The sequence below is a fragment of the Lycium ferocissimum genome, chromosome 5, assembly GCF_029784015.1.
Source record: "Lycium ferocissimum isolate CSIRO_LF1 chromosome 5, AGI_CSIRO_Lferr_CH_V1, whole genome shotgun sequence".
Classification (NCBI taxonomy): domain Eukaryota; kingdom Viridiplantae; phylum Streptophyta; class Magnoliopsida; order Solanales; family Solanaceae; genus Lycium; species Lycium ferocissimum.
Genome location: NC_081346.1, coordinates 6725047 through 6738050, shown reverse-complemented (window position 1 = coordinate 6738050; position 13004 = coordinate 6725047). Strand labels below are relative to the sequence as shown.

General features: G+C 37.1%; 1 protein-coding gene and 2 long non-coding RNA genes across 3 annotated transcripts; 2 read left to right on the top strand and 1 right to left on the bottom strand.

Moving 5' to 3' along the window:
- Window positions 1–5904: 5904 nt before the first annotated feature.
- On the bottom strand, window positions 5905–6867 carry LOC132058145 (uncharacterized). The gene is made up of 2 exons (XR_009415194.1): window positions 6728–6867; window positions 5905–6323 (listed from the first exon to the last, which is right to left on the bottom strand). It is a non-coding gene; the product is annotated as an uncharacterized LOC132058145 (long non-coding RNA).
- Window positions 6188–6973, top strand: LOC132058147 (uncharacterized). Its single transcript, XR_009415195.1, has 2 exons — window positions 6188–6315; window positions 6700–6973. It is a non-coding gene; the product is annotated as an uncharacterized LOC132058147 (long non-coding RNA).
- An 873-nt stretch (window positions 6974–7846) lies between these two features.
- On the top strand, window positions 7847–9403 carry LOC132055680 (geranylgeranyl diphosphate reductase, chloroplastic). The gene has a single exon (XM_059447631.1). It carries the CDS (start codon window positions 7905–7907, stop codon window positions 9297–9299), a length of 1395 nt encoding a protein of 464 aa, XP_059303614.1. The 5' UTR covers window positions 7847–7904; the 3' UTR covers window positions 9300–9403.
- Window positions 9404–13004: the final 3601 nt, after the last annotated feature.

Sequence of the window (13004 nt, the reverse complement as noted above, 5' to 3'; positions counted from 1 at the left end):
TAATTAGATTTACTTTTCTCATATGTGCATCATACGTACAAGGGCTGTGGGGGGAGTAAAGCGGTGAGTTGACCCACCATTCTGGTTAACTTACGTGAGTTTGAATTTGCAAATAATTTTCACACTATTAATGTAACTTAACATTTTATAACAGATAACTTGTTTTATTTTCAATGTAACTAATTTCACTTGCAATTGATAGTTACATATAGTTATCTATAAGATGACCTGTTAGTGTATATTTTCTTTACAATTTAGGTGTATAAAAGTTAAAACTCTTCCTACGTTGGCATCAAAGCTTGCCCAACCTAGTAAAGGGGCTTGGGGATAGAGGGTTTTCTGGGGGAGAGAAAGCTTCCAGATTGGATTTTTTTAGATCAAATAGTACTAGTTGGGTAGATAGAGGTGGTGAAATCTAACCTTTTCATCTAGGCGAACATATATATAAGTGCATGAAATTCTAACACCAATTTGAGTTTTAACTTCTTCGCCTGTGCTACCATTTTCACAGGGTTATTAGAAGTCAAATCCATATATAGGTAAGCATACTTGGATGACAATGTTAGTACTCCACTTAAAGAAAATGTTCAAAAGTACAAATATTTGTCATGCCTTATTGTTGAACTTGTACAAATTTCCACCGAGAAATAGAGAGTTGTGATTAGGGTTGTACAAAGGAACCGATAAACCGCACCAAATCGACAAATTGTAATCAAACCCGACCATAATAGGTTTGGTTTGGTTTTAACTAAAAAACGTCAAACCGAAACCAAACTGACCCGATTATATGTATACAACTTTTAAATTATTTTATAAATAAAAATATTTATTAGAATGTATTTTATAAATATTTTCTTAAATTTTTCACGATTTCTATATTTTTACATTCAGGTTTGGACTTAATTTGTGAAATGGTCCAGAAGTTATGAAGCTCATGTAAGTAATAGTCTAAATGATCTTACAGTATTACTCCATCAACTCTAATGTAGTTTGTAGTTTTGTTATATTCCGTTTTGTCTCTAATGCTATTGGAAGCGGTTGGGTTTAAGTGTTGAATTTCTTTGGCGATCGTTTCCTTGTTGAGGTTATTTTTTAGCAATTACCCTTGCCATATCTTTTAGCAATTACCCTTGGATTTAAGTGGTGAATCATACCAAATTTTTTTTTCAAATGGAGAAGCTTACCAACTTGATCCCGTGGTTTCTTTTATGTCCAGTGATATGAATGTGGTTTTGCGTTAATCAGTAAGTTTCAAAAGGGGTTAGTTATACATTCCTGAGAAAGTGTTATTCAAAAGTTGCCGAAGAATTCGCATAATACATGATTATCTTTTAACAATAGCTATTTTTTAAGAGTTGTTATAGTATTTCCTTTGGAAGTATTCTCTCAAAAACCTTATTCCAAGGAACTGATGTGTATAACTCAGATTTTGTTAGGTTTATTGTAAGATGAGTCACATCGAACCACAAAAAATTCGAGAAATCCAAAAAACCCTAGCAATCCGAAAAAAACCGAGAAAACCCGATGTTGAAAAATGCGACTTTTGTTGGTTTGGTTTGGTTTATAGATTTAAAAACCCGATAAAATTGATTTGGTTTGGTATTTGAAAAACCCGAACCAACCCGGTCTTTGTAAATTTTTTTCTGCGGAGCGCCCTTCAAATGCACTGGTCTTTAATTTTTGCCCTTCGCCTAAAACTCCTAGGTTCCGGGTTTGAACCCCCGCTCAGTCAAAAATTTTAAAAAAATTCGCTAGGTAGAATTTGGATTCGCAAGGCAGAGTTCTGCCTGAAGGTAAAATTCTGCCTTAAGGCATAATCTTGAAGCCCAAAACTCTATCTTAAGATAGAGTTTGCTAAGGCTGGTGAAAATAGTGTATGCAGAATTCATCCATGCAACCTGGAGAGAGAGAAATTGCAGGATATTTGAAGGCAAGGCTAGAGACTTGAATAGCATTGCAAGAGAAGTAGCTTGTGTTTGCAACACAAGAGGGAGGGTGATTTGAAGAGGCTGCAAAGGCTAATTTTTCGATGTACGCTAACATTTCTACTTATAGCTCATTTAGGATAGCTAGGCTACTGGAGTTTTTCTGTTTGAGAGTAGCGAAGCTGAGATTAGCTAAGCTATTGTTTTGTAAATATTACACTTTTGGTGATTAATGGAAAGTTCAATTACCAAAAAAAAATAAGTTTGCCCGCAAAACTCTACCTTAAGGCATGGTTTGCAGGCAAACTCTGCCCCCTCAGGCATAATTTGCCTACTGATTTTTTTTTTTTAATTTTTGCTGAGCAGGGGTTCGAATCCGGAACCATGAGATTTTAGGCGAAGGGCAAAAGTTAAATACTTTTATTTTGATGGGCAAAATTAAAGATCACCCCAAAATAAGGGCATTACTGTGAATTACCCGTCCATGTACACCCCTAGTTGTGATATAATCCTTTTATTCAGGGAGAATAACCTATATACATAAGAACATAGTATATTTACAAAACATACTTTTCAGTTTACAAAACATACCTACTTTTCAGTTTACAAAACATACCAATAGATTTACGTCAAAACCCGACCCGTACGCATGACTAGCGCCGGCCGGGCACCGTACGTACAAAAAGCCAAAAAAATAGTAACTCGGGCATTTAGAAAAATTTGGGCGAGTTTCGTTTTTCGTACTAGCCAAAATTTACTGCACACGGAAGATACCAACAAAGGCCACACCGGCCAACATATCCATATATACATATATAGGCGGCGGGGCGGGGGCGCGCGCGGTGAATAAACCGCCCAAACATACAATACGTGCATATAGGCGTACGAGGTATCGCCACGCCCGCACGGACATATCTACGGACCTCCATACGAGTAACAAAGTCATATGACGGGACGGGCCCCGCCGTGCCCCGAACAAATATACACGAATGTAACAAAAAGGCGCGCAAAATGCGGGCTCGGGACAAGGGAGCTCTTCAAGATAGATGAACGGGGACCCTAAGGTGGCGGCTCGCTCAAACGTGTGTACGTACACGCGGCATGAAACGCGGCCCCGGAAGACGGGGGGTCGATGCGAAATATGTGCGAGTATGTAAAGCAGTAAACACAATAACTGAATCATACGGAAATAAAGAGGACAGAAAAGTAGCACAGTAACCGGACCTCATAAAACTTACCTTGAACGTAAATCAGGTTTTTCAAAATCACTAATGGACTGAGTGTTATAATTAAAGAAATCATCATGAACATGTGCTTACATAACATGCCCCGGCCCTCCAATGAGGGACGCGGTAAGTAAAATCATCATGCCTATACATGTAACATGCCGGCCCTCTAGTGAGGGCGCGGTAAAAAAGGAATCATCATATGCCATCGGCCACCTCCCCGTCATCACATCATCATCATGTACATATATATATATATATATATATATATATACATGCCCGCCCTACTAGTGAGGGATGCGGTGAACAATGCAGTGAAGTTGCACGAATACGTACACTGGCCGGGACGCGGTGAAAGATGTCATAACGGTTCGCACGAGCGAGTAGTGAGAAAACCATATGCAATATAAAACATACACATGTTTGCAAGACTCGAAAGAACAATTCGGGTGATAGATCATTTAAAAGAAATCAGACAATAGCCATAGATCATACCTTTCAGAGTTGCAACGAATTATATCAAAGACAAAACCTTTGGGATCGCTAGTACATGGCAAAGTATATCCTAGGACTCAATGGAATAGTCAAAACGATCACTTTTTAATAGTCGAAACTTAGTCAAAAATCGTACTTGCATATCGCTTAAAATAAGTCAATTAAGCCAACGTGGAGAAATCTCGGAAACTAGGGGCCCACCTCGGTCAAATGAGGCGGCATACACCATTTACGTATAATACGTTTCATGACATTACCTATGAGAGTTTTAGGGTAATCGGATCCTATTCATGCAAGTTCTAGGTGTTCGAGACAATTCTTTCAACCATTCATAAGCATTTGATTCAATTCTCTTTGAATGAATAGTAGTCAAATTCAAGCTCGGATTTCTAAAATTAGAGTGATCCCGAGACACGTATTCAAGCCTATTATATCTAAGACATGCCAAAGAAAGAAGAGGTAAGCCTTACATACCTTATTCGCCTTCCTCGCTCGTCCAAACTCAAGTCCCGATTTGCTCAAAATCTACAAATGGTCTAGTTACCAAACATTACTATAGGCCTTTTTGGAATGCAATCTTAACTCAATATTGGCTACGAAATTCGAAAAAGATCTCCTATAAGTTTGCCCCCCGAGAATATGACTCGGCTCAGAATATCAACAACCAACCCAATGACAATTCCAACAACATCAACAAGCACTGCAATCACATTTCAACATAAATAGTTCTTTTTACATGACTTCAACAACATTCATTATTTCCATGTTACTACCTCAACCGCTTACATTCAAACCAATATTAACGTTTATACATTCAACTACCAATCCAAACCCATTCAAACCATATACAAGTCCACTTTAAACAAATCATACAATATTTCAACCAACCCAAATAATGTCCCAACTTACCCGAAATTGTCTCCAACCCGAGAACAACACTAAACACATTCTTTTCTTCCAAATTCATGAATTACACTAATAATCCACACATTAACAAGGCAATTCTTATAAATACAAAAATCACATAAAATTCACATAAACTTCCAAATCCTCCCATAACTAACATAACATGTCTTTAAGTCATCAAACTTACATTTTTCCTCATAAAATCCATAACGACGATAACGAAAACACTAACGACAATTTGTTCATTTTTCAACACACAAAGAAGGCCATTCGGCCAACCCCATTTCCACACCTAGGGACGATTTTCATTCTTTTCTTCACACCACAACAATTAAAACATGCTAACTAACATTAATACATGGCTTATACTTCAACACACATACACGCCAAACCTACTATGCACGGCCAACTTCAACATCATTCCTACCATGAATTTCTTCCTTTTTAGCATACAACAACACATATAAACCATCTATAACACAAGAAAACAAGATTAAGCTCACCTTTCTTCTTCCACTTCTCAACTTGCCCAAAGTTGGTGGTTAGAGAAAACGAGTAAACTATCGCCGAAACAACAACACCACGTTACTTAGCACCCTTGAATTAGCAAGTTTGCTTGAAGAAATAATTTTTTTGAGGGCAAAATCTTGGTCTTCCTTTTTCTTCTTCTTGGCCGAATAGGCCCTCTCTTCTCTCTTCTCTTTGGTTTCTTGATTTCTCTAGAATTTGGCTAAGTGTGGAAGATGACTAAGTCATCTTTTATAAACCCACAACTTAAGTCCATGTGGCCATGGCCCACTACCAAGTGGCCGGCCACCTTGCCCCTCATTTTTTTTTTTTTTTGAATTTTCAACTTTCCCAAAATAGCATACTTACTAAAAATGGAAAATTCCTCCAAGTGTTTCCTTACCCTTTTCAAGACATTAAAATCATACACAATTTAAGCCGTTAAAACAAACGAAAGTCTCTTGGGATAGCCTTGTCCCTAACTTCTCATAATTCACTCAAGTTGTCCCGTTACTTAAAATACGGGATATAACAATTTCTTACAAAATATGTTCGAAAATTTGTGTATGAAATGTGTATATCTCACTCAAAGCTTAAAATTTTCGCCCAAAATTTTGTGTATGAAAACCGTATGAAATATGTATATCTCTCGTTCCAGGCTTAAATTTCACTCAATTTTTTGTGTATGAGACTTGTATGAAATATGTATATCTCGGGCAAGGCTTAGAATTCTCATATTTTTCGTGTTTGAAAACTGTATAGAAACGATATGAAATATGTATATAACTGTATAAAATTTGAAAAAAAAAGTTCATGTTAGGTTTTTGGAAATTTAATACAACTACAACAACATTGTGTACAACTTTCATACAATATTCATAGAAATTTAATGCAATTTCTAATCTCGCTTCAAAATTCGGCTGAAATTTAATACAACTACAATAACATTGTATACAACTTTCATACAATATTAATACAAATCTCTTCATTTTCTAACAAAATAAGAAAATATAGATTTTCTTTTGTTATACATGAGGTAAAACAGGAAATTAAAATAAGGGCAAAAGGGAAAGAATTTGTGGTCGTCGTCATCGTTGCAGTCATCATCATCGTCGCAAAATTGGTTATTTGTGCAAATCAGCTTGAAGTTAGAATTTTGAGATGACACATTTTCGCACGAAATATATATTTTCCGTTCATCTTCTCTGGCAATCATTTTCATTTGAAGTTATATTCGAACGAGATTACACATAAGTGTAAGCACCTGCACCATTGAAAACAATACATACCCATTAATCAAACATTCCACTCTCCACAACACACAAAACAAATAAGCATACCCTAAAAAATAAGCATTTTCACAATAGTACCAATACCCATTAATTGACAACTTTCAGTCTCCTCAAACACTAAACAAATAATCATATACCCATAAAATGCCTCATTCACTCATAAAGATAAACATTTATGTAAATAAAGCAGAAACCCACATGAAACATACACAATTAAACAAGTTCTAAACGAAAAAAATCATTTCTTTAAGGAAAACCACCAGATGTTTTACATAACTATTAAAGAACGACGCATTATCCAATAATTAGAAATTCACCCATTGAAATACAAAGACCCACAAAGGGAAGTAAGTTTTCGACATGGTGAGAAGTTTACCCATTGAAACACTTATGGTGTGTCTCTTCTTCTCTGGGGATCGGCTATGGTGGGTCTGTATGTGGTGTGGATATTCGAACGAGATTACAAAACAGTACAGGATATTATTCTAGGGAGAAAACCCTAAGGGAAGGGTGGGGGCTGCATCTAAGGGGAAGGAAAGGGGAAGGGGAAGGTGGGTGGCTGAGAAAAGGGGAATGGAAGGGTAAGCTTTTATTTTTTTAAATCCGTTATGTTTTGTAAATAGTTTGGTATGTTTTGTAAATAAGAAAAAGTATCCTTATATTTTGTAATATATAGTTTTAAGTAAGTATTATTAGGTTATTTTCCCTTATTCGAAATGAGGCTCAAGAGTTCTCAATCCAGTCAAAAGTTCAGTGAAGGTGCAAACCAAAGATCTTAAAATTGGCCAAGCGTTGCAACAAATTTTGGCGGATAGGGCTGATCCAAACAATATTAACGTCAGGCCCAGCTTGCTCCTTTAAACAAACTGTTAGACAATTGACACTGTCAACAGAAATTGCAAATGTAGTTGCTAAACAATTTGTTTTTCCCACCAAGGGCAAGCTAATAGAAGTTCAATTTCATACTTTTCTCTTCCTGAAAATCATATACGTTCTTTAGTTAATCCAAGTTTCCTTGATGTCAATTAGGACATAATTAGTACCTCAGAATATAATGTTCGAGAATGTATGAAGAAAACTTATATGCAATAGCTAATTTATTAATACTTGACTGTCAGAATTGATAGTCTGCATCAAAATTGTCATTATAATATGCCAAATTCTCATCATAATATATGAATAAATCTGTAGCACACAATGGCGCCATTATTTCTTCAACAAATTTGCCCAAGTACGTTTCTCCAAAGAGATATTTAGATGAGTAACTGACTACGACGGTACATCCGAGCAAGGCGAGCCACAATCTCAAAAAGTACCAACGTGGCAAAATATGAGCCACTTGGACATCATGCAAAATTAAAAAACCCATACGATGAAAACAAGGAACAAATCAAGAATCTATCCCCATTATCCAAATCCAATCTTAACCCTCCATCCCTTCTCATCAACGGCACTCATCCCCTTCAATATCTCCAACCATATCCATCAAAATGTACAAAAAATTTCATAAAAACTCCACACTTTCACTGTCCACACACACATTAAACTAAACCATGGCTTCCATTGCTCTCAAAACTTTCACAGGCCTCCGTCAAACCTCCCCTGAAAACAACTCCGTTACTCTCTCTAAATCCCTTCCTTTAACCCAAACACACCGTAAACTCCGTATCAATGCTTCCAAATCCAGCCCAAGAGTTACCGGACGTAACCTCCGTGTTGCGGTGGTTGGTGGTGGTCCTGCTGGTGGCGCCGCCGCTGAGACACTCGCTAAGGGAGGCATTGAAACATTCTTAATCGAACGTAAGATGGACAATTGCAAACCATGTGGTGGGGCCATTCCACTTTGTATGGTTGGTGAATTTGACCTCCCTTTAGATATCATTGACCGTAAAGTCACAAAAATGAAAATGATTTCACCATCCAACGTTGCTGTTGACATCGGACAGACGTTAAAGCCTCACGAGTATATTGGTATGGTGCGCCGCGAAGTACTTGATGCTTATCTCCGTGAACGTGCAGCTGAAGCTGGAGCTTCAGTTCTTAACGGGTTGTTTCTAAAAATGGACATGCCAAAAGAGGCAAATTCACCTTACGTGTTACACTACACTGCTTATGATTCTAAAACTAACGGTGCTGGTGAGAAACGTACACTTGAAGTTGACGCTGTTATTGGTGCTGACGGTGCAAATTCACGTGTGGCTAAATCCATAAATGCTGGTGATTATGAGTATGCTATTGCGTTTCAAGAACGTATTAAGATTTCTGATGATAAAATGAAGTATTATGAGAATTTAGCTGAGATGTATGTTGGTGATGACGTGTCTCCTGATTTTTATGGGTGGGTTTTCCCTAAAAGTGACCATGTTGCTGTTGGTACTGGCACAGTTACACACAAAGCTGATATCAAGAAATTCCAGCTAGCAACGAGATTGAGAGCTGATTCAAAAATTACTGGTGGAAAAATTATTCGAGTTGAAGCTCATCCGATTCCAGAACATCCTAGACCAAGAAGGTTACAAGACAGAGTTGCATTAGTTGGTGATGCAGCAGGTTACGTGACCAAATGTTCAGGTGAAGGGATTTATTTTGCAGCAAAGAGTGGACGTATGTGTGCTGAGGCAATTGTTGAAGGGTCAGAAAATGGGAAGAGAATGGTGGATGAGAGTGATTTGAGGAAGTATTTGGAGAAATGGGATAAGACTTATTGGCCAACATATAAGGTTCTTGATATATTGCAGAAGGTATTTTACAGGTCGAATCCAGCTAGGGAGGCTTTTGTGGAGATGTGTGCTGATGAGTATGTGCAGAAGATGACTTTTGATAGCTATTTGTACAAGAAGGTGGCACCAGGGAACCCCATTGAAGATTTGAAGCTTGCTGTGAATACCATTGGTAGTTTGGTGAGGGCTAACGCACTGAGAAGGGAAATGGACAAGCTCAGTGTTTAAGAGGATGAAATGAATGTCACACTAATTATATTTTGTAAACTTGATTTTGTAATTGAAGTATTTATGCCTTTAATCGGATTTTATGTTACTTCTTAAGTTTTTAATATGGTCTAGAAACTTTTTCCTAAACCTTATGTACTAATTAAGCATTACTGTCAATTTGAACTTTGAAGGAAACAGGCTTGAGTTAAAGCAATATCGAAGTTAGTTTAAACTTTGAATTTGGACTTATGGGCTATGTTAGTATAATAACTAAACTGTGTTAAGCTAGAATAAGTAAATAATGAGATTGTACTTATGTGACACTTTGTAAAGAGATTAATTTTTTTAATTTCAAACAAAGGGCTGTGACTTGTGCATAGCTTAATACAGAAAAGAAACATTATAGGAGTATTAGTTGTATGGAGATATTAGTTATGCATGATTTCACATATTTATTTAATACCAAATGACCTTTAGCATAATTCAAAGTATATGGACCTTTACTTTGCCAAAAAAAGTATATTAAATACAGAATTTTAAAACCAAAAGCTACAAGATTATTTTCTTATACTTCAAAGCAAATGACCTTTGGCTCTTATGCGCTATGCGAGACTATGGAATAGGCCTGTGCACGAATCAGTTTGGTTCGGTTTTAGCTATCATCGAGTTGAAATTTTGAATTTCGACTTTCTAAAATTCTCAATCAAACTCGGTCCATTCTAGGTTCAATTCGATTCGTTTTTTATTATTTTGGTTCGGTTACACAAATCGATTTGTTCGGTTTGTTTGAAATTTAAACAAGCAACTATTTTCATTTCAGTTTTAGAGTAAACATGACCAAAAATAATGAGATTCTGAATTTGCAGCCTTATAACCAAGACATTAACTAAGAAAAAATCATAAACTTGCAAGCATAATAGCTTATAAATTGCAAAACAAGAGCTTGACAACTTGTGCAAGCATACAAATCCGCCAACACCACATTACATATATCAAATTAATAATCCAGCATCTTGCAACTGCAACCAGACAAGCATAATAACTCAGTTTGCATCCTAAAAAAAAAAAAAAACTCTAATTCGTACAGGCTAAGATCAAAGAACAAACAAAGTCATGGGTGGAGGCAAAGATGGCTCATGAGAAGAACACTGAAAGGATGAAAGACCAAAAGGGAAGTCGGCTTGAGGCCAACAAGAAGGCCATGAATATCCAGTGTAAGGTGTGCATGCAGACATTCATTTGCACCACTTCTGAAGTTAAATAGATATTACTTTACCATTAAGTATTAAGCTATATATATTTAGACCATTAGAGTATTAGTCATACCAGTCATTAGTGGCATATAAATTCGGTTTGTTCGGTTCAGTTTGGTTGATAATTGAAGCCAACCGTATTCAAATCGTTAAACCGTAATATTTTAAAATTGCATTTGTAAATCGAAATCGAATTGTATTATCCAAATTAAATTATCCGAATTGTTTCGAATCGGTTTAGAAATTCGGGTTGAACCGATTTGTGCACAGACCTACTATGGAACAATAATTATTTATAATGTGAATAATGGAGATTGATATACCAATAATGATAATGTAGAGGGAATTCTTATGCTGGAAATGCTATCTAGAGCTTATCATTTTAAAAATATTTTTTCTATAAATACTTTAATCTCTATATTATACTCATTTTATACTTCACAATTTATCCGGTATAAAAGGATACATAGATTACTACATAATCTAATATGAGTATTACCTAATATCGGTACAACAACAACAACCCAGTGAAATCCCACAACATGGGTTCTAGGGAGGGTAGAGTGTACGCAGACCTTACTTACTACCAAGGTAGGACGGTACATTTCGAAAGACCTCCACTCAATAGAAAGCATAAAAAGAGGTCGGATAAGGCCAAGAAATTCAAAGCGATATGGAAATGAAAATAATGAAAGCGACTAAGCCATGATGAAACGATTTGCAAAGGCGTAGCTATCACGAGATAAAATAAGATAATCAAAGTACGGGAAATAACGGATAGTATAAAATCAAAGCACAAGAACTTATATCGTGATAATGTGACTACTAATATGAAAGGAAAAAACAGTACTATCTACTAACCTTCTAACCTAATCGAGTCCTCCATACCCTTAATCTAAGGTCATGTCCTCGGTAGTCAGAATCGCGCCATGTCTGTCTAATCACCTCTCCCCAATACTTCCCCCCGCCTACCCCTACCTCTTCGAAACCATCCATGGCCAACCTCTCACACTTCCGCGGCGGGGGCATCTGTGTCTCTCCTCTTCACATGCCCAAACCATCTCAGTCTCGCTTCCCGCATCTTGTCTTCCACCGAGGCCACTCCCACCTTATCCCGGATAGCCTCATTCCTAATCTTGTCACTCCTGGTGTGCCCACACATCCATCTCAACATTCTCATCTCGACAACTTTCATCTTTTGAACGTGAGAGATCTTAACTGGCTAACACTCCGCCCCATACAACATTGTCGGTCTAACCACCACTTTGTAGAACTTGCCCTTAAGTTGTGGTGGCACCTTCTTATTGCATAGCACTCCAGAAACGAGCCTCTATTTCATCCACCCTGCCCCAATACGATGTGTGACATCATCGTCAATCTCTCCGTTGCCTTGTATAATAGACCCAAGATACTTGAAACTACTTTTCTTGGATGACAGATGGGTACCAAGCCCCACTTCCATGGCCTCCCCGAGGTGCTTCATGAACTTGCACTCCAAGTACTTCGTCTTGGTCTACTCGACTTGAACCCTTTAGAGAGTCGTCTCAACCCTCGGCTTAGCGTTAACTCCGCTATGAGTCTCGTCGATCGTGACTATGTCATCGAAAAGCATACACCATGGCACCTCGCCTTGAATTTGCCGCGTCAATCCATCCATCACCAAGGCAAATAAAAACGGACTAAGAGCTGATCCTTGGTGCAACCCCATCCTTAAGTGAGCGAGTTTCCTCCTACTATCCTTACTCTGGTCTTGGCTCCCTCATACATGTCCTTGATCACCCTAATGTACGCCACAGATACACGTTTAGCCTCGATAATCAAACGTTATATTAGACATACATAAATTATTTTTATATTATTGTTTCTAATTCATCCCGCCACATATTATATTTTTTTATATATATATATATATTGAGATTCATTTTCTGAATCTCTCTGACCAATAAATGAGGCCTTAGGTTGGAGTCTAGAGAAGAAAACTGAAACCCAATCCGGTCCATGTTTCCAATGTTAGGTTTGTGGACCAAGTGTGTTTTACCCCGAAATCGGATAATAAGTTGAATTTGTAAATGAGGTATAGGATATGTGGCACTTTAATCTATTTTTTGATAAACAAAGATGTATATGTATATTTTGCTTATGAAATGGCCTAAATATGAGTTCGTATGCTAAAAACTGGATAATGATATTGGGAATTATATGTTTTATGTTAAGATCTTATGTATATTCCAAGCAATGTCTGAACGAAGTGGTTCGATGGATTGTTCAAGCTGTAAAACCGGACCAAAGTCTCAGGAAACTAAAGAGAGGAGATTTTTATATATAGATATTTAAAGTACAAAGTTCTTGGATCTGAAAAGTCAACCCTCCAAAATGAGAGAATGCCCCCTATTTATAGTTTTCTTCTATGGGCCTTCTATACATCATGGGCCCCTTTTAGGATAAAGAAAACCTAATATGGATAAGGTTA

Coding starts and splice junctions, on each gene's coding strand:
- LOC132055680 (XM_059447631.1), top strand. CDS start 7,905: ATGGCTTCCATTGCTCTCAAAACTTTCACAGGCCTCCGTCAAACCTCC.